General features: G+C 37.4%; 1 protein-coding gene and 1 non-coding gene across 2 annotated transcripts; both read right to left on the bottom strand.

Annotated features, from left to right (window-relative positions):
• Nucleotides 1–5,793: 5,793 nt before the first annotated feature.
• LOC137709588 (U6 spliceosomal RNA) lies at nt 5,794–5,899 on the bottom strand. Its single transcript, XR_011064880.1, has one exon. It is a non-coding gene; the product is annotated as a U6 spliceosomal RNA (small nuclear RNA).
• A 2,659-nt stretch (nt 5,900–8,558) lies between these two features.
• LOC137749496 (transcription factor bHLH87-like) lies at nt 8,559–9,740 on the bottom strand. The gene has a single exon (XM_068489596.1). The coding sequence runs from the start codon at nt 9,738–9,740 to the stop codon at nt 8,559–8,561; it is 1,182 nt and encodes a 393-aa protein (XP_068345697.1).
• Between the last annotated feature and the right edge of the window lie 17,969 nt (nt 9,741–27,709).

Raw genomic sequence — 27,709 nt, forward strand, 5'->3', positions numbered from 1 at the left:
GTGAGAATCAAAATCTAACTGACCGCTTTCCTACGGAAAGTAAATAAATAATAAGAAGAAGGACAGGTTCGTGGTTCTAGTAACAGTAGCAGTTCAGTTATTGGAATTTTAATTCTTTCATCAACTGTAGTTGTTGTTTGGCGGCGTTTGAAACCGAAAAGAAAACATGGTAGAATAACATATAAAAATTTCAACCGAACATGCATATAGCTATGCATAAACAAAAAATTCTTTGTCCAAAAATATATTGTTATTTAACTTTTATTAATGGTCTCCACAAATGTCACTGATTCAATGCCCATCTCACAGTCAGAGCCATTGGAGCTATCTCAACGTCAATTTACATATTTCGAGGTACTCAAGATCACTAACAATTTTGAGAAGATTGTTGGTAGAGGTGGATTTGGATTAGTTCACCATGGCTACATAGGTGATGCTCAAGTAGCTGTGAAGATGTTTTCACCATCAGCAATACAAGGATTCAAGAATTTCATTCAGAAGTATGTAATAAGTAATAGATAACTTTTCAACAATTTAGCAGAATCATATACTCGTAAATGAAATAAAATAAAATTCATTTTTGCGGGTTAATCTTCTCATGAAAATTCATCATAAAAACTTGACAAGCCTTGTCAGACATCGTATGATGTAACCAATACAGGGCTCATCTATGAATACATGGCCAATGGAAACTTACACGAGCATCTTTCAGGTTTCACTCATAAGCTGGAATTGATCTTCTTTTTTTTTTTTTTTTTTTTCTCAATTTTTGGAGTCAGATTAGTTAATGAAGAAGAACGAAACAACCGTCAAAGCAGCTTTAACAACACTAAGAACAATCTGAACATGCACCAAAAAGAATACAGGAAAATAAATAGTAGGCCACATAAAACAGATGAACAATAAAACAACTACGTTAACTTGCTCTTAACACTTGTAAGTTTTAGCAGCATTCATTAACTTTATCAGAATTTTGCGCTTTCAATCTATGAAATCTATTTCCTCTTTCAAGTTAGATATTGTTAAAGGATGCATCCCACATTAGAAACTTGACTGAATAAACAACTTATATTGAATGGTTCCACTCCTAATTGCATTAAAGTCTATTGAGACAAAATCGAACACCTGCCAGGTTGTGTAGGCGATTAAGTAGTGGGCAACTGGCCTAACTCTAAAATCTTAACAGATACCTCTTAACTGGGTAGATTATTTATATCAGCACATAGGTTTCTAAATTAATTAGAATAACAAAGAAAATTGACTGATTCATTATATACAAATGCAGATAACAGGTCAAATATATTTAGTTAGGTAGATAGACTTCGAACTGCAATTGACACCACACCTGCACATGGTGAGCAAGTAAAAATTTTCATGCTCCTCCCTCCATAACATATCTACTTTTATATTGTTAACAAGTGTAATGAAAATTTTCAATGTAGTATTAGGGTATCTGCGCTATATATGCAAACCACCTATAATCCACAGAGATGTGAAATCTACAAATATATTATTGAATGAAAATTCAGATTTTGGTCTATCCATAAATTTTCCTGCTGAGGATGGAACTCGTGTATGGATACATGTTGCGGGCACTCTTACGTACCTTGTAGGTACTACCAATCAAACATGCTATATGAGAAAAATGATGTTTATAACTTTGGGGTTGTGCTTTTGGAGATCATCACAAGTCGACCTATCATATCACAGACGCATGAAAATGTTCACACTGTGCAATGGGTTAGTTTTATGGTTGGCAAAGGGGACATCAAAAGTATCATTAATTCAAGGTTGAAAGGAAACTTTGATAGAAACTCTGTTCAGAAAGCTGTTGAAAAACCTTTGGTTTATGTATCTTCCGATTATATCACAAGGCTAAACATGAGTAAGCTAGCTAGTTATAGAGCTGAAGGAGTACTTGACAATGGAGTTGGCTCGAAAAAAAAAGAGTTGCCATACTGATTCAGAAGATTCAATGGAAATGATGTCATTAAAATTCACCACCGAGGTGAGTCCCTCAGCTAGGTAGTTGTACTGCTCTATCAAATTACCCAGGAGTGAAAAATTTCATCTTGTGTGCTAAACGTATAAATTTCAACTCTCTGGTTGTTGTATACAATAAGTACGAGTAAATGGTGCACACCAGAATCAATTGATGAACCATGTTAGTGTATTTAGGACTCTACAATTTAAATTTGGATGATTCTTAGCTACTAAAAATCAAAGAGAATGTGATCTCCAGGTTGCAGAGAATAGGTTGAATAAGAAAGAAAGGGGTAGAGAGAGAGATAGAGAGATAGAGAGAAAGAGAGAAAGAGAGAGAGAGAGAGCAAAACCAAAGACGTCTCTGTGAATCTACGTTGGATTCCTTCATTCAGCTACAACAACACGCGAAAAGTGTGTGAGCAAATATAGTCGTTGCTAGCTCACACCTTAGCTAGAAAACTAGGCATGTGAGTTACACATGTGCAGCTTAAGCGCATCACAAGATTAGACAGGTGGCACAATAATAATATACACCATTTAGATGTTTTAGTCATGGTCATCCATTACAAACAAGTACAATTTAATACTTAAGAATATTTCTAAAACTATAAACCAGAAACTAAGTTCTTCCAAACTTCAAGCCTTCAATCTTGCAACAACAGATCCTACATCTCAACACTCATTTCCAAGGTTGTTATTGCTTTCACTCCTAGCATTTCTCTGAGCATGTAAAACATGTCCTTAGGCAAAGCCATATGTTTACCAATTGTTCCTCAAATTTGCAGTAAACCAAGTTGATGATGTTTGATTAGTGAGACCTAACATACATGTCATGTAAAAACCTATAAGTTGCAATATGCAAAATAATCTTTGACATGAGGCATCATAGTTGTCTAATGGTTAAGTCCTTGATCTTTGACTATGTCAATGGCATTCCATTGAGAGTGTTCATGGTATTGTTGTGGTCAAGCTATCTAGGCATATAGGCATGTGAATACACAACAAGGGATCTCTAACCTTCCGTGGTGGAAGGAGAGTACTCTGAGATATGATTCAAGAGTCTTTGGCTAAAGCATATGAATATGACTAAAGAAGAATGTTCCAAACCATATTCAGTAGAATCATATAGAGAAGTATCACATTGGATAGTAGACATGAAACAAACTATTAGTTAAACAAAGTTATTAAGAGCATTGTATTAGAGAATGACCGTGTTGCATTGTAGTTGTAACTGGATAGGTTCTCCAATCACTTCTACTTAGCTTGGATAGCCATTTCATATTGTCAAGTGTCACTCATAGTTTGTGGAAGCCCTGAAGATTAGCAAACACTAATCTTCATCAAAGGGAGAATTGAAATGTGGCTTTAATTCACAATTAATCTTAAAGAGTAACAATCGCCTACTGCCTCACCAATTCGAACCTAATGGGTTGTACACTCAGTAAGGTGAATGTGAACAAATATAAATGAGATGGATAAGCAATTAAATAGTTTAATTGTCCGTGGTCAAGATTAATCAGTTAGTTAATTAATCGTTCATATTTGGGCTTTTAAGTTAGTTTTAGGTTTCGAGGCCCAAAAGAGTTTTGAACCAGAAGGCTCATTGGTTTTAAGTTGTGTAACAACTAAAACCTAATGAGGAATTAACCCAAAATTAAAAAGGGATGCCGACCTATGCAAAGGAAAGTGAGATGGTGGACACTTGCGAGGTGGTATAAAAACATCTTTATAGTCGTTCCCTCACTAAGTTTTCTTTAAGGCAAAACAGCAAAACAATTTCTCTCTCTGTTTTCTAAAGAGGCCGGCCACACTAGGGATATATGAGCTAGCAATCTTACTTCTCCCTATTCATCCATCTTCTCTTCACACCTCATCCTTGGTGTGGAGACTTAGAGGTTTGCAATCTTACAAACTTTGGAGTTCCTTTCCTCAAATTCTCAATGAGCAAAGGAGAAGCAAAGAAGAAACTATCCAAGGAGAGAAGAACACTAACACAAGGAAAGATCCAAGAAGCAAAGGAGGTGACTTGAAGGCCCTCTACTTGGGTGAATCCCTTGCGTAAACAAGGATGAGATGCAAGGGTAATGAAACTCAAACTCTTTCTTCTCTTTAATTTGTTAAAGAGTTTTATGGTTCACCGTTCAGTAGACTTTGAAAGTCATGGGTTTTAGAATTATTTTTTAATGCATGCCTAGTTTAAGTGTTATATGTATGCTTATGTGTTCAAATATTCTCACATGTTCTTAGTTAGGACAAAAATTTCCTTCAATATTGAGCCACTACACCCTCTAGAAATCACCACATTTCCAAAGGTAGAATTAAGTCTACTAAAGTGCCTTGGTGCACATTGGGTAAACAAGTGTGCATCTTGGCCAAAAGAAAAAGAGTCAAAGCAAGCAATCGCATGTTATTCATCCCAACTTTCCCTTGTATGCTTCTCCATTCATTTCACATTAATGGTGGTGCCCTAAGTAAGCACGAAATCGCTTGCTAACTTACTTTGGGGTGCCTTTAAATCACAACCCCAGGAACCATGTTTCAAGACTTACAAAGTCAAAAGACACTATGTAAACACCCAAACACTCATGCTTTTCATCAAGTTCATGGAGAATCAACAAGCATAACAAACATGTGCCAATTCATCCACAATAAAGCTGAAGACCACCCACCATGTGAAACTTCTCGTGGTCTCGTTTCATTCAAGATCAAGCCTCGACGGTCTTCAAAGAAACTTCCAGCCCAATTCAATGCAGAGGGACTTCAAAGCACAGTGGGTAAAGTACATTCACTATGTAGAGGAACTTCATAACACACACTCTACACATAACAAGCACACGTATACGCTGCATCTTGAAGTAAGGGCATTTGTAGCCATCAAATTTTCAATGAAATAAATGTTCGCCAACATATTAAATTTTTTACTCGCAAAGGGTTTACATGGCATACATCATGGGTCTCACCAAAGTGCACATATAGCATGTGACTCATCAAAACTAGACGAGTCATTAAGAGTGACACATGTTGACATCTTAGACATCCATCAAAAAAATCAAATCAAGTACAAAATGGGACAAGATAACCCTAATTTGATCAAATTATATCAATTAAGGTTTGATTTCTAATCAAAAGTCTAACCCACAAATTATAGGATTTAGAGGTGTTTCAAACCAAGCCAATTCTCTGCATACAAATACTAGACACTCATTCACAAGTGAGATGGGGAAAAAGAAGGAAGTAACTCCTCACACGCATCCTACACTCAGATATCCACACATTTACCAGACACTCAAACACTCTACACAGTTAGAAGACTTAGAATCTCTCTGCATTCTTCGCCATGGTTTTTATCACAAGTGGTCCCTGAAATTGACACATACCATCAAGATGGTCCCTAAAAATGAAAATCAATCAATGTAGTGCTTGAATATGGATGTCACAAATGAATGTAGTCCTTCCGTTAGAATTCCATCAAAATTTCTGCTAGTATGGTGATGTGGCACATATGTGAACCCACAAGTCTATTAAATATTGCCACATGGATGAATTATTAAAACTATAAAAATCTAATTTCAAACTAATTTCAAAATTATTAAATAAAAAAATATTTGGTTCCTCCATTGTCACAAGCCAAACTCTTGCAATGTTCATTGGTTTGAGAACAAGTCACTACAACTCTCGAATCAATAGCTCCCATACACTTTACAACCCAAGATAAAATCAGAGGATTAACAATTTGTATCCAAGTTTGTAACCCTAAACTTTCATTAGAATAAAAAATTATTTTGTGCGCGTATTTTTTTAAGAGAAAAAAATTTGGACCATTTCTCGATTTATGCATGTCATCCTTGCGCATAGGCTATGCTAATCTTCTCTATATTGTTCCAAATTTATCAAATATCTTGTTTGAAAAGAAAAAAAATGCATGTCACAGCTAATTAATGAAAGTCAACATCTCTCCCACTTTTGTGAAAGTTTACAAAATGTTAGATTAAACAGATTTTCCACAGGAAAATTTGTTATTCTGGGACTATAAAAAGCAAAAGCCAGAGCCAGGGATATGGGTTCCCTTGAGAATGTCAGAAAGTCTAAGATCATCTCCAAAGGAAATGTCAAATTATAAGAGTCAAATTATAATTGATGGTTGATGTGGCAATTTAAAATCTTATGTCAAATTTTATACTTCTCCAACTGAATTGTGAAATGTTATTTTCTTATTTAAATAGAGCTTTTAAATGGTTGTAATTATTAAAAGAAATGTTGAAACAAAATTTTTGTTGCTTCAAATATTAGTGGAATAATAGACCCACTATTAAAATGAATTAAAAATTAAATTTGACATTGATGTCAAAATTGACTCCAAGTCACAAAGCTTTCAAGTCCAGTCACTAAATAACACTTCGGTTGAATAGACTTTTAATGTCAAATTTGCACAATGACATTCCACCTAAGATTTTACTAAGATGCTGTAAATTTAGCAAAAATTCTCCAGCCATATATCATCTTTGTTTATCCAATCAAAACAAACTTTTCTAATCCCTTACAAGACGAAGCCAACTGAGATCCACAAATCATGCATATTCATGACACAATGCATTATCGCTTTTTTATTTTTTCATAAGAAAAAAACAAATTACAAGGAAAAGCCACGACAGCAGCATTGATTACAGGAGTCAAACTGCCAGGCATACAAGGCTTCATGAGACAAAGCATTAAACCAAATTTGCAAATCATTCTTGTCATGACCTCTAGCTGCAATTGCGTAGTATGTCGAAACTGAATAACGTCAAAACAGCTAACAAGAAGGATGTTTTGAAGGATAGCTTTGATGTGCCAAAGAACTACGTACACACTTGCCCATATGGAGTCGATAATAATTTTAGAGTCACTTTCCTTTCTCATTTCAATTTTTATCTCTTCCTTCTGGCCAAATTCACATCACCCCATTATCATCAAGAACATCATCATTCAGAATTTGTGTAGCTTTAAATGGAATTAGAGTATAATTTGCAAAAGAAAAAAAAAAGAAAAAAAAAGGCTAATCGCCCAAAAACATACTAATTATAGAGGGGAAAAATCCTTGGTGTATATTTTGTGAATAGCAGACATTTTTTTTCAATAAAATCGGTAAGTGAGATTCACTATCTCCAACAGACCTCAGGTGCATCAAGGGCACACCAATGTTCTCTATATAACGAAAAATAAGTTACAATCACTTTATAAGCTTGCCTGGTTTTCGATTTTTAAATTAATGTTCGTGTGTTATTTTATTTTGTAAGGTTTTGGTTGATGTCCCCTTGTTTTGTGTTTGCTTTATTATTAACTAATAAAATACATTTTTAAAAGGGAACAAGTGTGGGTTTCTTGGGTAAGGGTCCTCTCTCTTTCAGAAGAAGAGATACCACACCCAAGTCCTCGACTATTGATGAAAAACTAATCTCGCATATTATATTATACAATTAATTTTTATTTTTTTTTAACAAATGATATTATTTACACTAAAAGAGAGAGGGTTGGCTTAGCCTCACAATAAGCTAGCAATAACGTAGTTTAAATGTTTAGAAAAATAACACTACACCGTAGTACTAATCTCACATATTATATTATATAATTTAATATAAAAAGTTATAATTTACCATGCTGACTATTGATTTTAAGACTTCACGTACAAGCCAAATTAGGTTAAGCCATTTGCAAAGGTTCCAAAACCGTAAAATTCATAACACACATCATTACGACCAGAATAATGGATCAACATCATCATGAAGAATATCATTAGTTGCATAATCTATCCCTAGGATGAAGTTTCTTGATAAAAGGAAGGCTTTATGCAAATTAATTAACAAACCCACCTGTCCAAAAGCAAAGTAGTACAACATGTGCTAAGCAATGAGGTTGGGGTGATTTTCTAGGGCACGCTTTGGGTTGAATCAAGGAGACAGGACCACTGACTAGGATTCACAATTCTTAAGAGAATGTCCCTTGCATTGGTTAGCCAAACACTGACATTAAAAAGAAATACCTATATACAAAGATCTCCAAGAAAGCTAAGCTTCAAGTACACAAAACACATTAAACAATTATACAACAATAGCTTAAAGTGATAAATCGCTTTCTAGCCCTTGATCTTAATCATAGGGGTTATAATTGCAAATCCTTTTTGTATAAAAGCAGATCATGTGCAGCTACACTATTTCCACTCGTTGTTTTGCTACTTCCACTATATTATTATCTTAATATTCCTTCACTAAAACATGACACATTTGGATAGTGGAAGCAGCAAAAATAGTACTGGATAAAAATTCATTTCCAAAGGTTGTACTTGTGAAGCTCCTGGGTGGTGGATGTTATGACAGCACGGAATGAGCCTTAATAACTCAGGATACATGTAATGATGATGAAGAGAATGATTTGGATCTTGGATACAAAATTTACTACTTTAAATTTCTTTTTGGGTAATACAATAGGGTTTTGGAGGTTAATCATTGACGATGAAATGAAAGGATCATGATGAAAATGATTAAAGGACTAAGGACATAGAGCTAGGGCTTTTTTCATGGTTTGTGATTAGTTTTTCAACCGTGTGGTTGGTGGATATGATTAGGGTTTTGGAGTGGAACATGATTATGGGTTTGCATGGGAAAAGAGGGGTAGAAAGAGAAAGCAAAGCTTGTTGTAGGAATATTAGAATTACTCATGGACTCAATTTTTTGGCCTAAGTTTTCAAGTGCCTTGACCTGTGACCTCAAGAACTTGAGATAATTTGCAGCCTCATCAAGGATTGATGCAGTGTCCATCTTGTTTCCACCAGGAACCAGCCTTTGCAAAACTCTAATTCTCTCACTGATCCTCTCCCTCCTTTGCCTTGCAGCCACAGTTTGTGGATCAGATGATATTTTCACATTCTTCCTCTTTGGCCTCTCCACCAGCTCCAGCCCCAAGTTCACAGGCCTGAAAGCCGCAGCGCGATAAATCATCTCTTTCATCTGCGCAATGACCTCTGGATCGGGTTCTTCAATAGAGGAAGTTGACACGGATGAAGTTGGTTGTTGAAAGCTGATGTTGGATGAGCTTGGACGCTTATTATCTGATCTGGGTTTCTTCATTTTTGATGGGTTGTCGGAGATGAGCCTGAAACCCCCTTCACTAGTAGAAGAATAATCTGTTTGAAGAAGACCAAAGTGACTATAATTTGCTCCGTGCAATTTGGGCTCACTTTGATCATGGCTTCTCTTTGTGGAATTTGGCTTACCTTGGCTTTGGACATATAAATCTGATGAACTTTGAGAGACTACTGTTTCATTGTTCTCAGACTCTCCAGAAGAGATTGCACTATTATTTCCTGCTCCAAAGTTCCATAAGTTTCTTCTACAATCCGAAAAAAGCATAGAAATTCCATCGTCATCTTCTACAGATGTGTCGGTGTTGCTATTAGTGGCTGAGAGCAAACAATCCAAGGAATCAACGGAGTGTATCGTTACTGGCTTAGCCTTGACATGATGATCTTGTAAGCCTTGAATATTGGCTTGCGGTTGTACGTATTTCCCAAGATTGCCACAATGATCAGCAGCCATGAAAGTACTAGTGCTTAGTGAGCTCATCAAATTATAAGTCATGTTGACCTTCAAAGGGGCTTGACACAATTCATCAGCTCTCAAAGTTGACATAACATGCACTGATTCCAAACCACATGGATTTTTCTGATGAGCAATTTGATGACAGCCAATACTGCTCGGTTTTTCGGTATTTGAATTCATAATCGCATGCGATGTTTGCACCTTCGGAAGCCCTTGGATTGGAATGAAGGCACTGGAACTTGAGTTAGACACCAACAATTCTTCAAGGTCATGTACTTGATTGCTCCATAATAAGGTTGATGTGTTTGTGATGTGTGAGCCGTCGTCCCAGTCGTCCCAATCCAAACCGTCCATTGATTACAAACCTACAGTAATAGTTTTGTAGATTCTGTTCAGAAAGGGTACAAATGTGAGGTAATAATACTTGAAAAAAATGTCTATATGACATAATCAATTAATATATTGATGATGCATGTATAGTATACATATCTCTATATTTCAGCCCTTATTGATGTTATTGGCATTCGAAAAATGTCATTCTATATTACTTTTTTGTACAAATTTTTCCTTGTGTTTATCAAAGAAATTTCATGATGACACACCAGTACCAGATCCAGCTGCCAACCAATATTAGAATATCAAAGGAGGAGCCAAAAAAACCAGGAAATGAGTTGCTTTAGTGACTTCAAGCTTTCTTTCTCAACAGAACCAAAATCAAACCTCAGCTTCAGCTTTTGTATTTTGTTAGCAATTTTGTCACTTTTAAAAACTGCATGCCTTCTTTAACTTCGGCTGTATCATCAAAACTGTGATGACCAAGGGAACAAAACAACCACATCTTATGTCAGTTTTGGCAACTTTAAACTGTTCCACCACATAGGGACAACCACAGAGAGAAATTTAAAGAAGCAGCTCAAAAAAAAATATTCAAATTGAAAAGACAAGTACGTTCTCAAGGAAGAAAAAAATGAGAGCAAAGAAACATGAAATAAATATATTGGGAAATGAAATGTTGAGGATGAAGGCTTTTCCCCTACCTTAATGAGCAGCCATGGAGCACCTATACATATATGTTGATACAGTGTTTTGATAGTTGGTTGTGGCATGCTTAAATAGATATCAGGAAACAAAGGCTAGCTACAATTATTTAATAAATAAAAAATTATTGGTAATAGTAGTTGAACATGTAGAATATGAGGAAGAGAGAATGTATTAAAATATCATTTTAACAGTTGAAAAGAAGTATAATGACTTTGCAAAAGATGGAAAGGGATCCTCTCTGGAACCTTTAATCTGAGCCTACTAATCATACAATTTGAGTTCTTGAAATTTGATCCAACGGTTAAAGTTATTATAACTTTTAATAAGACCTCTTGTTTTTAATCGTTAGATTGAATTTCAAGGGTCCGGATTGTGTGGTTAGTAGGCTCAAATGAAAAGGAATCTGAAGAGTATCCCAACCCGCTAAAGATAAGGCTTTTGGTCAGGTTTGGTGGGGTAGTAAGAGTGTATTTTTGCAGATGGGGAGCATGAGATTTCAGAGAAGCATTTTGAATCCTAACTAATGAATTATTAAAAGATTTATTTTTGGTTTTTTGTATTTTTTTAGTGGGAAAGTTAGCTCTGACATCCTTTTGCTTGCTTATGCCATTCCATGCGCACTGTAAAGTTGCAGTGGTAATTTTAGCTGCAGTTAGAGAGTGAATAGAGTGATCAGAGCATCTTTTACACTAGTACCACTACCGTCTTTCTAAAAGATTACTATTAATCATGGTTTTAATCATAACCACTTTCAAAGTTTTCACTTTCTACTATATTACTTTTTCTTGGTAATCAAATACTTACATATGGTGCCACCACTAGACAGCCTTATAGATAGTAATAAGCTGGTAGCATTCTCTAGCCAGCTTGCCACCTTGAAAAGAATAAAAAATAGTAGACATGTTTATGAACTGGTATGAATCCATTCAAAATTACCGGGTGCAAAAATTTGATGTGTTTAATATCTTTAAATTTTGTTATAACATTTTTTGCCTTATCAGAAACAGTACTCTTTAATCAAAGAATTAATATTTTGTAATGTAATCGCATGTACGCATAATGTCTACAACCTGACTATAATGACAATGTTGTTCTATGTTATTATAACCATGGATTATGTTGTAACCTTACTTTTCTTGTAATTTAAATATTGAATAATGACATCATGTTGTGATGCCACTAAACGTGAAGGTAGGGAGCGCAGAAGAAAATAACAATAATGACTAATTTTATGACGTACGTGTATACTGTAGTAAGATGTTTAGGGTGCAACAATCAACGTTGACATGTAGTATAACATAAAAAATATCATTCTATAACCTCACCATTATTATGTAGCCTTGAACAATAAATTTTAACGATTATAATGTAATTTTATTAAACAAAAGGCTTCTATTGCCCTATTTGGAAGAGGCCGCTCCTCCTAAACATGTTAATCACAAAATTAATTGACATATGTGCTGAAAAATATTCTATATTTATATGAGTTATTTATGTATACCTACTTTGCTGTGAATGTAGAGTAAAAAAAAAATAGTGCAACTAGGTACTTCACCGCACACATATTCATAAACTATTTCTTCTCATGAGCTACATTATACATCAAATTATGCTACCAAACGTGCAAGTCTTGTAAAATTAGTGATTAGTGAGAGTACAATGTGTAAACACTAAAGATAATATATATAGTCCCTTATTATTAGAAGTTCCAACTTGGGCAGGCATAAAAGTTAGTAGTGGGTGTTTAGAACATGACAGTTGCTGGCAGGCAATTGCAAGCAAAGAAATATATACATTCAGAGGAGAGGAGAAGATAGCATGGAGCAGCAAGTTGCAAATTGAATTTCGTCTTATCACATTTCACATCCTAAGTTAGCATATAGTTCCTTCTTGTATTTCTCAGTAATAATCAAATTCTCTATCTGTTACGAGAGAGAGAGAGAGAAGCAGGCTGGGGTTCTGAGTCTTCCCACATGCGCCCCATCTCATTACAGCTCAGTGAATGGGTTGCCATAGCCCATTACATTTGCTAATTACTAGTACATCTCTCTCTCTCTCTCTCTTTCTATCTCATGCAGTGGTATGTAAATATTTGTCAACTCTCATGTTTTTCTTCAACCCTTCTGTAGATCATCAGTCGCAAATATAAAAGGAAAGCATATCATTTCTTGAAAGATATCATTGAAACCATTACAGAAAGATAGAGAGAGAGTAAAAATACACACACACACACACACAAGAAGTCACAAATAACATATTCAGCAACTGAATTATGCAATATATATGTGTGTGTGTGTATAATTCATAATTTCAAATTACAAATTGCAGGGGAAGTGACATGAGACTACCTCATTTTGGTGAAAAGATATATATGCTATCAGCTTGAAAAGGCTGGGGTAGATTACCTTTGAAATTTGCTAGTCTGAATTATTGGTACGTATGTCAAATATCGCTGCGCACCAACTATTTGAATTGAATCGATCGCCCACCTTTTGTCAGTTAACTATTTACTTATATAAAAATGTATACGTATATGTATATGTGTGTGCACGCACGCACGCTTTTCTATGCACCTTGTAGTATTTGTTTGTATATGGATTACTCGCAGATGAATTATATACATCTACATGTTGTGCATTGTGACAAATATTCATCAAAGTAGAGAATTGATTATTTTTTTATCTAATATTAGTCTCATTTTACATGATCAGTTTTTGGATTAAATGGTTTTTATATTGACAAGATAAATGATTACAACCGAAAAGAAAGAAAATTAATTCATTCAATAAAGGGATTAGGAAGGATTCGGACTGCGGCTGCTAATGCAACCTACTCCTTCCTCCCCCACAGAGCAATTGAAAGGAGATAAGCCCCCAGTAGAACGGTCCCTCGCCTCCTTAAGAACACGCACCCATTAAGTAGTAACGCTTAATTTTATATTGAAAATGTAATTAATTTTCACACACCTAATTTCTCTCTTTGCATGGTCCTCTGTATTCTTAGCATTTGAATTGAATTGGTTATTCAAAAGAAAATAATGGACAAAACTATATACGAGTACATTTGACAACAATGTGTGTCCGAATATTATATCTCTAACAAAATAACACCACATATGCTAACTATATATGTTTACCTATGTTGGCATACAGGAATTCCTACGCGCGAGCAACGGGCAATCATCCCTCAACCAAGTCAAAAGTGCCCAAAATAGGTAACAAATTCAAAATTATTTCATCCACCCTCATCCTATATTCTCCGCAAGGTAATTATTCCATAACCCCCAAAACATTTCTTTTAAATTATGTTAATTAGTCAATTAATGGATTTATTACCTAATTAATCTATTAATGGCTAATTAACTACAAATTACACCCAAAAAATACCACAAATGGTATAATAGGGCAGGCCATATCCCTATAAATAGCTCTCCATTCTCTCAAAAAATTACTTCTAAGTCTCTTGCAAAACTCTACAAAATTCTCCAAACACTCTTCCCTCAAAATTCTAACTTTGGCATCAGAGGTTCTTCGGCCAAAGCTTCCCCCCCCCCCCCCCCCCCCCAAAAAAATTCATCGTGGGTGCGTGAGCCTTTTTGGCCTTGACCAAAGGTGTGATTTGTTTTGTAAGTGCAATTTTTCCCAAGAAGGAGAAGGCGGAAATTTGCATCCACAAATTGGTGCTTTCATTGAGAGTTGAGTCCCACACTCATAGAAGACTCTTGCATCCAAGGTTTTCTATTTTCTTGTCCATTTGTAGATTTCTCGTACGTTCTTATTATCAGAATTTTTTATTTGCAAAAAATCTTTGATAAAACGTTAAAGAGAAGTACAATGGCTAGAAATTTAGAAAATTCAACAAATGAAAATTTCAACATTTAAGAGATGGGACCACAGCGATCCACGAGGCTAAATGTGACAATAGGTGGAACGGCACCACCACGGAAACCACTGTGGTGGCTACCATGGTAGCCACCCGCAGTGAGGTCCATGGTGTCACCACCACGGGCCGAGCTGTGCCATCCAAGGCGGCTCATGGCACTAAGGTCATGGCCCAAGCCATGTCACTCCACGCCCAACGTGAGCCCAATGTGTTGCCAAGCAGAGCCCAAGCCTCGCACCCGCGTGTATCATACGCTGAGTAGCCCACTTCTATGGCCCAAACTACTTCCACCGTGCAACCCACTCTTGTGGCCCAGCCTGCTCCCGCGGCATTCCAAGCAGCCCAAATCGGCCCAAGACTATCTCAACCATCTGGACTAACCATCGAGCCGAGGGCATTTTCACCACGTTTCTTCATAAATTTGGCATTTCCCAATTCAAATCTTACGCCCGGAGCCTACCGCACTTTCACTACTCAAGAAGGCATGTTCTTTCCAAGCTCTTCCAATCCAAATGGCGAACAACACTTGTCTCGACAAGTCATAAAGTTGACGAGTGCCCTTGCACAACAGATAACTTTGGTGAATCCACTCTTGCAACGCACAGAGAGCCAATGTGCCCCGGACGAGGTATCCCGAAGAAGGACAAAGGCAGACGAATCTCTCCACCAGCATCCCGGCAAGCAGCCATTTGATTGGTCACGAACCAAGCGTTTTAACATATTACACTCCCGACTGGACCCCCGAGATATCATATACTCCAGTCTTAGTGCATGGAAGAGCATGCACTCTCAATTAAGCCCACAAACAAACATACACTCACAGTTAGGGCCACACTCCGATAATCAACATAAGTAACCTTCCAAGTGAACTGTTCATTTGCGACAAGGCCCGCAAGGAGCATCATCCACCTCACATCGAAGTAGGCAGCACAGAGGACGGAGAAAAATAATCACTCAATTCGACTCAAGTTCAACTAGCAGCCTGCAAGTTACCCGCTCGCTTGCTAGGAACATACCACACCCACTGCAGCTGCGGCATAGACGAGCCGAACACATGGAAAAGCAGCCTAGACCAGTAAGTCATGACCAAAGGCAACCGAAAACTCTGCCACCCCGATAAAGGCAAATTCAGGAAGAAGAAGAAAACCTCATGACCAAGTGATTGCGTAATTTCTCGCGCAACGAAGCTATTAACAAGGCGTTTCGATAAAACATGACCAACATAAGCGAGTCATCTTTCAATGACAAGATCGAGCAAACGGGACTATCCCATATAGATTGTTGGATATAAAGACTACTTCTATTCCGACAAATCTAGCAACTCAGCCTAATGGCACGTCGGGGGCAAACAAGTACAAGAAAGACACACCAGCCTAACTACCAAAAACTGAGGGTAGGCTAAGGATTATTTTGGTTGTCCCAGCAGTCCAGCTTTCCTCAGTTACACTCACAACAATGATTTCCATGTTTTTCAGTGCGAGAGGATAAACTTATTGCTCTCTAGTGCGAGAGGGTAAACCAATTCCCTAACACCCATATGGGTCTGATCTCCAGTACGTGAGGATAAACTAATTGCTCTCCAGTGTGAGAAGGTAAACCAATTCCCCGATACCTATATAGGTCTGCTCTCCAATGCCAGAGGATAAACTAGTTGCTCTCCGGTGCGAGAGGGTAAACCAATTCCCCGACACCTATATGGGTCTGCTCAATAATGTGAAAGGATAAACTAATTGCTCTCCAGTGCGAGAGGCTAAACCAATTTCCCGACACCCAAAAGGATCTGCTCTCCAGTGCGAGAGGATAAATTAATTGCTCTCTAGTGCGAGAGGGTAAACCTATTCCCCGATCCCATAAGGGTTTGCTCTCCAACGCGAGAGGATAAACTAATTGATCTCCAATGTGAGAGGGTAAACCAATTCCCCTGCACCAAAAAGGGTCTGCTCTCCAACGCGAGAGGATAAACTAATTGCTCTCCAGTGCGAGAGGGTAAACCAATTCCCCAACACCCATAGCGCGAGAGGATAAACTAATTGCTCTCCAGTGCGAGAGGGTAAACCAATTCCCCGACACTCATATAGGTTTGCTCTCCAACATATGGGTTTGCTCTCTAGTGCGAGAGGATAAACTAATTGCTCTTCAGTGTAAGAGGGTAAACTAATTGTTCTCCAGTGCGAGAGGGTAAACTAAATCCTTAACACCCATTTGGGTAAGCTCTCCAATGCGAGACGACCACATAGCTCAAAAGATCGAATGCTTGAAGATCAACTAGGCAAACAAATGGTTAGGGGGCAACATCCACTTTTACACTTAACAGTTCGCTCATCCCACACTTCATCTTCAGCAACTCCTATCTTGGCAGCTCCATCCTTGACTGCTCCATCTACTGTAGCTAAGAAATTAAACTCAAGCAATTTCCTCATTTTTGGCAAGCAGCCCAAGCGTGGCAGCCTAAACCATTGTCCATGCCACGCCACTTCCTCGGCCCATGTCGAGCCAATCATTGGCTTCAATCAAGCCGAGCAGCACAAGCAATAGCCCCTACCAAACCACCTCATTGGCCCATGCCAAGCTGACTCCTAGCCCCTGCCAGCCAATCGCACCACCTCGACCACTACCCCACGACAACACTATCCACGAAGAAGACAAGAAAAATGAAAATTTTCTTACATTAGTTCGGCACGGAGAAAACGAAGGAAGCAACAGAAAACGGTCCTTTGCACGGGCAAGATGTAGAAGATTGCTAGAGGAAGGGGAACAAATATCCTCTAAGCTCTCTCTCTCTCTCTTGTAGGGTAGAATAAATCGCTCTTCAAAGTTGATTTAATAACCCACTTGAGGTCGACTTAAATAGGCTTTGACACAAATTTGTTTCCCTTTCCTAGAAGGATCTAATTTCCTATTAAAGAGGGAATCTACATCAAAATCGGAAGCAGTCCAAAGTTTCCTAAAGCAAGAAAATCTCTATACATGTTGCCCTTTTCTACGAGTGGCCCAGCAGGTGTAGGGGCATTTGTGGAGCCAAAAATAATCAAAAGGCAACACGTGGATTTTTGGATAGAAAAGGACAAAAATACCCTTGAGGCATACTGGGATTTCTACGCTCGAGCAACGGGCAATCATCCCTCAACCAAGTCAAAAGTGCTCAAAATAGGTAACAAATTCAAAACTATTTCATCCACCTTCATCCTATATTCTCCACAAGGTAATTATTCCATAACCCCCAAAACATTTCCTTTAAATTATGTTAATTAGTCAATTAATGGATTTATTACCTAATTAATCTATTAATGGCTAATTAACTACATTACACCCAAAAAATACCACAAATGGCCAGTCCCTATTCTCCTAATAGGGCCGGCCATATCCCTATAATGAGATCTCCATTCTCTCAAAAAACTACTTCCAAGTCTCTTGCAAAACTCTACAAAATTCTCCAAACACTCTTCCCTCAAAATTCTAACTTTGGCATCAGAGGTTCTTCGACCAAAGGCCCCCCCAACAAATTCATCGTGGGCGCGTGAGGCTTTTTGGCCTTGACCAAAGGTGTGATTTGTTTTGTAGGTGCAATTTTGTCTAAGAAGAAGAAGGCGGAAATTTGCATCCACAATACATATAGCACGGAACACTACATTCACACCCATCTTTAGTGTGAAACTTTCATACGACTTGTAGTAAAATTCCATACTATTAATCTAATCCAATACAATCTAACGGCATGAAAATTTGATAATTCGGTGGGCCCCTACTTTTGGGCATTGGTGGTGAAGAAGTGGTCCATCTGTCTCTTTGGAGAATACAGTGTCAATTAATGACCTCAGCTATCTCCCGCATTATTTTTCGCCCTTCTGCTGGTGAAGGAGATGTCTGCTCAGATCCTCAGAGGCCAGCTCAAACCAAACCCAAAACTTATTGAAGTAGGCCCCATCGGCTTCCCCCATTCCATTGTTACAGCTCACACGTGAATGCAACTCTTTGTTCACACGTGGCACCATGTCATTGGAAGTGAAGCTGATGGGATGTGCATGTCCATGTGGGATATCAGAACAGTTGTGAAATTGGAATGAAAATCCTCTTAGGATCCTCATTGTGATGATCTCGGGGATCCTCAAAGTACGTTCGTTCATCGAGTTGAATATCAGAGTGCGCAAACAAGACTATAAAATAATAAGAATAATATTAAACGGCTAAAAAACTGCAAGAGGTCACATCTTGACTAACTTAACTTTATGTTAAACTATAAGCTATATTTATAGAGCAAAATCTAGAAATTCTAATTCAAATGGGCTAAACTCATATACTAAACTAACAAGCAAACTCAAATAATAATATAACCATAAATACTAATATTTTTCAACACCACGTTAAGTTGATGGCGGTATACAACATGGATTTGCAAACAAGCAAATACGGACTGGCTCCGTTAAGCAGACTGGCAGGCATGCAAACTTGACTTAACTTGACTTAACCACTGAACTGACGAACTTGACTTGACTTGCGAAGTGGTGAACTGGCGAACTTGACTTGACTTGCAAAGTGATTCCGATTCTTACATGCTAATGTTGAGAGTATAAAAAGAAAGTACATGAGTGCTCTACGCCACAAAACGGACAAAATTTTCATATCTCAAATGTACCAACAAACAAACAACGTTAAAAACTTATGGCAACTCGGATGATCAACACTCCAAGCCTTCGAGTAATCATTGCGAACGGCAACGGCAGACACCTAAACTTCAAAACAAAGCCAACAACTTGTGTGGCCTAAAACAAACTTAACCATTTTTTTCCTTTGCCCGTGTGGGCCTAAAACAAATAGCCGAAAAGATTTTTCTTTTATTTTTTTCTCCTTTTTTTCTTTTCTTTTGGCCGGTTTTCTTTTCTCCTTCCCTTAAACCTTTCTTCCTGGGCAGTGGTTTTCTCCAGAATAAACAATACTGTTGATCCTAAAAATTACGAACCTTACGTGGCGCGCAGGCCGAGTAACTAATAAGCTAACTACATCCTTCGGTTGAATGCTTGGCTGAGGAGTAAAATTTGTTGATATTGCGTTGAGTGCGCTGCTGACTTCTTTATCTTGCGATTGCGGCCGAGGAAGGAATATATCTCGACCTTTGGATTCTCGAGCCTAAAGACAAGGCTGCTAGTTTTGCGAAGTTCAATATCAAATTCGGCTCTTAGGGTGCCGAATGTAGTAACCTGGTAACACCTTACTTCGCCGAGAAGGCTAATGAGATGACCTCTGCCAATAAGGATTCGAAAATCCTTCTCGACCGAGACTTAGATAGATAACCAGTCGGCCTTGACGCAGTGCTGTTTATCCAAACTGAAGGTGCTTCAGGAACGGCTAATTCTACGGCAACAGTGCTGTTTATCCAAACTGAAGATGTTCGCCGATTGCCTTCATAGTGTTGTTTATCCAAACTGAAGATGTGTCTGCGGAAAAAAGAAAATAAAAAAACTCTCAAGATGTTTGAGAGGTTTTGCGCAGGGCAGTTATGTGTTGAATTAGAGGTCCCTCTTTTGCTACACGGTGTCTGTATTTATAGGAACATATTTTCTGTTTGGCATGGTCTGGATAATAAGTAGAAACCGACTAAAACTCAAACTTGTAAAAATAACTGATCTGCGACATAGGTGCCAAAGCCTATCTTCAGATGGTTGATTCTTCAAAGATAATAAAACCCACCTTGACTTATCCCATCGTAATTAAAAACCTAGCCTAGCTAGGCTTTCTTTTCTTGTCATAATTCTATCACTCATCCATACATCCTGATCCCATTTATTGAATTTCAAACCATTTAAAATTCATTTCTGACTACTTGTCAATCAACCTAACCTACTTAGGTTTTCTATTCACCATTATCCAAAACTTGCAGATCCATGCTATGCCACGTGAAGAGTCCAAGCCAAGTTGTTCTAATTCACACAATACACTGCTACCAAATCCAAATTAACTCAGACTGTTCTGCTTGCTTCTACGTTGAGGTTGTGATTTGCATCCCACTTATTTTGTACAAGGAAATTGAGATAATTTATTAAAAGATAATTATTATGATTAAAAACCATAATATTATCTCTTAACAATAGCAAATTATCTTATCTGACGATTAAGAAACATACTCACTCAACGGCCTCGATTACTCGAGCCGATGGTGTAAAATCGGGTCCAAACATTGCCCCCCAGTTTCCTTGAACTTCGGCTCGTAAGCCGAATGGTTAAGGAAACTAAGTTTTACAGCATTCCATAATCCTACCAAATAGAATATTCAAAATGCTCAATACTTTCGCCGTATATGAAACAGTGCCTCGGCCATCTCCATCCCACCAACTTGAGATGGTCATCAGCCGAACATGAGATCCTTACCTAGCTCAAAAACCTGTAACATAACCAAGACTGGAACCCCAACCATGCATACATATCCTGACTTTGAAAATTCAAATGCTAACAAATGGCTTTGTTAATACCAAGGCTTAAAATGATGTTATCGGCCATGCATATCTTTATCACACTCTTCCTACTTGATAACCAACTACCTTGACTTGATGATCAAAGCTATGGTCGAAGAAATATGTGGTCAAGGACAACATCATGTAATCTCAACGTAAGAATAATTTTGGGGACTTCGGCCCCATATGGTCCTGGCGGTAACATCATGCAATCTTGATGTGCACAATCCTCGGCCATGTTTTTCTTTTGTCCACTGCTTTCTAACTCAAAACACGTGATGACAATGGGTGTTCCAAGATTTCCCACCTGCCAATACACGCTACCAAGCTGATCTTTCAAATCAACTCATTCGACTACTGCTTCCTTAAGCTTATTAGTGGAAAAATCTAAGACTGAGAAAATTATCGTCGAGCTCGACCAACAACCCTCGGTCACCATGATCAAGTCCCTGATATCTATCAATGTATCGTTATTCCCTTAACACCTATGCTCTGTCAACGTTGTGGTTTTCCTCGGCTGCCACAATTATACAAGGCTCGGCGATTTTAGCAAATGGGGCCAAGAAGAACCTGATTCTTGGTACAGTTGGTGGATGGGGCCGAAACAAACTAGACGGCTGAGAAAACGGGGCCGAGAACTACTGAGAAAACATCGTCGAATAAAAATGCATTCGGCATTAAACTTCCATTCCTTCAACCAAAATTGTTTCGACTCGACACGCTCGACTAAAAACTGATGCCGACAACAATGATTGAAAAAATCAAGGCCATAAAACCTTGGCCTAATTCTTTTCCACCAAACGGCCTCACCAAATGAAAATAATAGCCCTCGTGAAAGCCTACCATATGAAATGGATGGGTCTTTATTCATATCTTGAACTTGCCCTCACCTCCTTAAAATAATGTTATCTTTTGCATGCCATCTCTTTTTCTGATAAAGACCACCGAGTTGGTTTTTGGGAAAATGTTAACACTTCACCATTAAACACCATTCCTTGACTGAAGCCACTGATCAAAACCTGCCATCAAATGCATGTTATCTCAAATCAAATCGGTGTTGAATTAATGGCCAAGTGGCCAACTGAACATCACCTTTTGGCTATATAAAAAAAAAATCATCATGACGTGCAGATATCATGGTTATGCCCTTTTTTTTTTTTTTTAAGGAAAGCAACTGAAAATAACTTCAAATAGCCAATCATACAAACGTTGCCTCCTTATTTTCTTATGCATCAGCCTGAAAGGCCGAATGGTAAGAAAATAATATTTTTTTTTATTTAGCAAAAGAAAATGGAAACGGCTGAATCATAGTCAGGAGGAGGCCAACGATGCTTTATTCCAAGCCGAGGTCTTATAATAACAAAATTTTCAATGTGATTTCGCCCTAGGCCGAATAAAGAATTTTCTCCAAGTATTTTTTACTTGAAGAGAGATTTTTTATCATCGACTGCCGAATGTGTTGAACAATTATTATGCCCCCTAAGCATAATTTTGCCAATTTCAGCTTTCAACTCGAACAATTTAGCCAAACGGGATTTCTCCATATCAACTTTATCACCAATAATCATATCGATTGGCGTAGTTTCGGCGTCTAAAGCCATGTCTCCAATTACCTTATCAATTGATGTGGTTTTATGGTCTGAAGTCGTGTATTGGTCTTGTTCGTCATTGGAACACTCATCTGACGAATCTTTTTCTGAGTCAATTTTTGGATCAGAAACTTCAACATTTTCTTCTAGACCTACCACACTTTCAGTCTCAACCAAGACAACAGGTGGGGGTGATGTGAAAATTAACTTGACACACAAATTAAACCCTATTTGTGACAATTGTAGTATATATGCAAGTAGGGATTATTCTAGACCGGGGATTAACTAGGGATGCTAATCAACACAAATAAGACTCAAAAACACTAAACTAGACTCTATAGACTCAAAACTAACTTAAAACACTCAAAACAACAACAAACAATCAAAAAGACTCAATTCTAGACCTAACAAGTGATTTTGGCGAAAATAAAACTTAACTTGACTCAAAAGACTAAAAGAAAACAGATTTTGGCTCAAATAACAAGACTAAACGAAAGGGGGATTGTTTTTGACGAAATTAAAACTTAAAACATAAACTTTGCATAAAACACTTCGTAAAAACGAATTTGGGTGAATTAAATGGGTGAAAGGCTAGTTAGAGGGTCCTTCTTCACACATGACATATGCATACAAACCAATTTCCAGTTATTATTCCTTTAGACTATGAATGACAATGCCCCAAATTAACCGTGATAGCACAAACTAACTTTCAGATTTTCCTTAATTCATTGAATTGGATGGGATATGCATCACAACCAAATTATCCTAATCAAGTTCCCTAACTATGAAAAGCATGATAGAAAACCATATCAAAGGTCACTAAGTTCTTTGAAAACCATAAGCATTGACAAGGCATTCGTAACTATGAAAAGCATGATACTCATACCAAGGATTTACTTAATACAATCATGACTAGTGACTTCCACTACTTGTGAATATAAGTTCATAATGATTAGGTGAAATTCCCTTATACTCTAGCATCAAATTCATGCATGCAAATGAAGTGTCGACCCCCAATCAACATACATAAACAAGTTTTGATAACTCAGATAAGAAAATCACATTCAAGGCTTAAGAAACAATAATTGGATGTAATCAATTCATATAAAACATATAATCATGGCTTCGAATTCACCTCTAACTAAAAAGAAATTAGTTCCACATGTTCATCATAATTGAAAACCAAATTAACATAAACATTGAACTAAAACTAAGGATAGAAAGAACCAAGAAACTCTCCACACTCCAATGGCATGCACGGCACCCCCTTGGATGGCAGATTGCACAAGTCCTCTTCTCCTTCCTTCCTTGCTTGCAGCACTAGGGTGATATGGTGTGAATTATGGTGTTTGATGGCTGAATGTATGAATGAATGAATGAGTGAATGGATGGATATTTTCTGCGGCATAACCATGTATATATATATATATATATGTGTGTGTGTGTGTGTGTGTGTGTTACACAGCTTAAACCCTAGGGAAATCAGATTAGGGTGTGGTAGAAATCAGGTGGGAAAAGGTTTGCACAATCCTAGTGGAAAAGGACTAGGGTTCCATGACGAAGACCAAGGAAGAAAGGGAAAAGGATTACAGGTTCTAAAGCTTCTAGAAGAGGGAGATGCACCACCTTTCTAGGAATTCTAGAAACAATGTGTTTTGTGGCAAAAATTGGACTTCTAGAAGGGTTAAAGGGTGCGGCGCCTATTTAGGAACAGATAGGGTGTTCTAGAAAGAGTATTTAAGGTAGATTTCTAGACCTAAAGGGACAAGAACACACAGCATAGGTGTAGGAGAGGGATTACAGCTCCTAAACCTCCAAGGAATGGCATATATGCGGCACATAAGGGATTAGGCTTCTAGAATCTGAGTTATGTGTTTAAATGTATAACTAATCCCTTCTAAATAGCTAGAATTAAGGAACAAACTGATTTGGATAAGACAAGATAGGATAATGCTAGAGTTAGGAAAGGATAAGGTTGGTTAGGATAGGATAAGATAAGGTTGGATACTGTTCCTTATTTCTTGCTCTTGCCTTATCTTCTTTGTATTTGAACTTCTTTCTCTAGATTGGTAGCATTTCCTAGCCTCTCTTGACTTCAATTTTGTCCATCCACCTTGCTCCCTCATAAGCTATCCAATTGATGCCCAAAATTGCTCCAAATGGCTCCAAAATGCACTTTCTTGCTCCTTTTGCCATTAAGACCTATAAACATACGAAAATAGCTTAAAAGACTATAATAAGTAGTAATTAACTATCTAAATGCAAGGAAACAACATATCTAAGTAGCATAAATATGCTCCTATCAAATTCCCCCACACCTAGCTTTTGCTAGCCCTCGAGCAAAACGAAATAAACCAAACAAACAAAACACAATCTAAACCTTCCATCAATTGCCTCAGGGATTTCCAATGCAACATGACATATTAAAGATCACCACTCACATAGATTTTAGTTATCCCTACCCTCAAGCATATACTTAACCTTAGTCACCACTCACTAGCTCCCATTTAATCAATTAAAACATGATTTTGAATGTAGTAACATGCCTTAGAGAATCCTTCAATTCCTCACCGGATATACTCTCTATTTTCACACAGATTTTCTGACTACACTCCCTACACTAGGTATATGTGAGAAGATTGATGTAAACATGTAGACTAATACTCACATATGTATAATCAAAGAAGGCACTTTCTGGAATTGTTAACATGTATATGATCTCATGAATGGAATGCCACTACTTAGACGCGAGAACCAGAGATACCATATGCTCAAACCAATTTTAAACTCCACATATTGAAACACATAACAATCAAGATAGAAGTTTAAGGGTTGTAACGGGGCTAAGGTATTGGCTCACAAAGAAAGGTAAGGATAAACAAAAGTTTTTAAACTAATAGTAAGCAAAGTAATAAAATAAACACTTAGAATTCACTTTTGAATGCAGAAATCAACTTTGAACACCAAGGGAATATTCACACAAAACTTAGGGTCAAATTCAAACTTTTGGACCCTTTCTTCAACAATCAATACTTGTGAGTTCATTCTCACTTATTTTCAACTCTTTTTTCTTTTTCTTCAACTTTTCTTCTTCCTTTTTTTTTTTTTTTTTTCTTTTTCACGTTTTTTTTTCCGTGCCCTTTTCTTTCTTTTGGCACATAAATCATACAGCCTCATAAGTTTCCATCGAAAATCCTTCCCCCACACTTGTTTTTCTGCAATTTTGTAGATCAAAAGGAATTCCCTCTAAGTCATGCTTTACTATCCTTTAAGAATAAGGGTATGGATAGTCTTATTCTAGGCTAGGTAAGGATAATGTGGTTAACAAAGAAAATAGGCTAACTAAGGCTCAAAGGGGTTAAACCTACAATACATATGCATAAGGTAAGGCTTTTTGGCTCTGGGCTTAAACTAAACAACTTCATCTTGTTATTTGTTATGCTAATCAATTTCATGCTTTGAATGTAACGGGTATAAGTTCTAGTATTTGGAACTATAGTGATGAAACGCATTCTAAGTAGCAACCAAGCAAAGAATAATGAGATCATGCAACAACTTTAGAAAACAAAAATTCAAGATTAATAACTCTCCAAATAAAGTTTAGGCTCAAGTCTCTCAGGGTTGTAGCGTTAGTTTGAGTTTCTTCCTTCAAGCATGTTACAAAAACTGATTTTTTTTCCTTTGTGATTACATGTGAATTCGTAAATAATAACTACAACTAAGCATAAACTAAAGAGTAGATCAAACTTCCATCCATGTTTGTAACTTTCTTTAATAGTCATGCAATTAAAAACCAAATCCTCATCATTGTGTTGGAAGGTACTCTAAGACACAAACAAACACAAAACAAAAATGACTCTAAAAACAACTCTTTTTTGGGTTTTTAAACATTCTTTTTCGATTTTTTTTTCTTTCAAATTTTCTGTTTAAGACACATCAAAACACATCAAAACACACTAAAAACACTTAAAAATAGTGAGAAACAACTTTAGAAGTGATAGGTGATAAAATCCCACGAAAATCATGCAAAAATAGCCCCCCTCCCCACCCACACTTAAACCAAATATTGTCCTCAATGTTTTAAGCATAGACTCACAAACAAACAACCAAATAACACAACTAACAAACATGACAATCATAACAAAGTAAAAGCAATAAAGAGTAGGGTTTAGGAACGCAAATCTGGTTATGTAGTGTTGGAGCTTCCTAGTTCTTCTTTATTTGTGTGGGTTGCCTCCCAAGAAGTGCTTGCTTTAATGTCTTCCAGCCGAACGATACCTCATTTTAAACTTCATTGGAGCCCACAGTATGGAGGGGTATCTCCTCCACTACATGCTTCTCAAAGTGGTCATAGTATGGCTTCAATCGATGTCCATTGACTTTGAATTCGTTTTTGGTCTTTAACTTTGAATTTGAACTGCACCATAAGGAAAGACATTAGTAATAACAAAAGGACCAATCCACTTAGAATGCAACTTACCTGGAAACAGTTGAAGGCGAGAATTAAAGAGTAACATTTTCTGCCCAATTGAGAATGTCTTGCTACGAATCATCTTGTCATAGAATGCCTTTGTTTTCTCTTTGTAAATTCGAGCATTCTCATAAGCTTCATTCCTTAGTTCCTCAAGCTCATTCAATTGAAGCTTCCTATGGATTCCAGCGGCATCATGGTCCACATTGAAAGTCTTGACGGCCCAATGTGCTTTGTGCTCTAATTCAACGGGAAGATGACATGGTTTCCCATAGATGAGCCGAAATGGGGACATCACAATTGGTGTTTTGTAGGCCGTACGATATGCCCACAATGCATCTATCAAACGCAAGCTCCAACCCTTCCGATTTGGCCTAACGGTCTTCTCCAAAATCTGTTTGACTTCTCAATTAGAAACTTCAGCTTGCCCACTTGTTTGAGGATGATAAGGTGTCGCCACCTTATGTATGACATTATACTTCTTGAGCAACGCCTCAATGGGTCGATTGAAAAATGGGAGCCCCTATCACTTATAAGAACCCTTGTCATTCCAAATCTTGCAAATATGTTAGTTTTCACAAATTCTGCAACCACTTTGGAATCATTAGTACAGGTGGCTTTTGCTTCCACCCATTTCAAAACATAATTCACCACAAGTAAAATATAAACAAAACCATGAGATGAAGGAAAATGACCCATAAAATCAATACCCCAAACATC

The sequence above is a fragment of the Pyrus communis genome, chromosome 11 (genome assembly GCF_963583255.1).
Source record: "Pyrus communis chromosome 11, drPyrComm1.1, whole genome shotgun sequence".
Classification (NCBI taxonomy): domain Eukaryota; kingdom Viridiplantae; phylum Streptophyta; class Magnoliopsida; order Rosales; family Rosaceae; genus Pyrus; species Pyrus communis.

What these genes read in the sequence shown, in the direction of transcription:
- LOC137749496 (XM_068489596.1), bottom strand. Translation starts at nt 9,740, where the DNA reads ATGAATTCAAATACCGAAAAACCGAGCAGTATTGGCTGTCATCAAATT.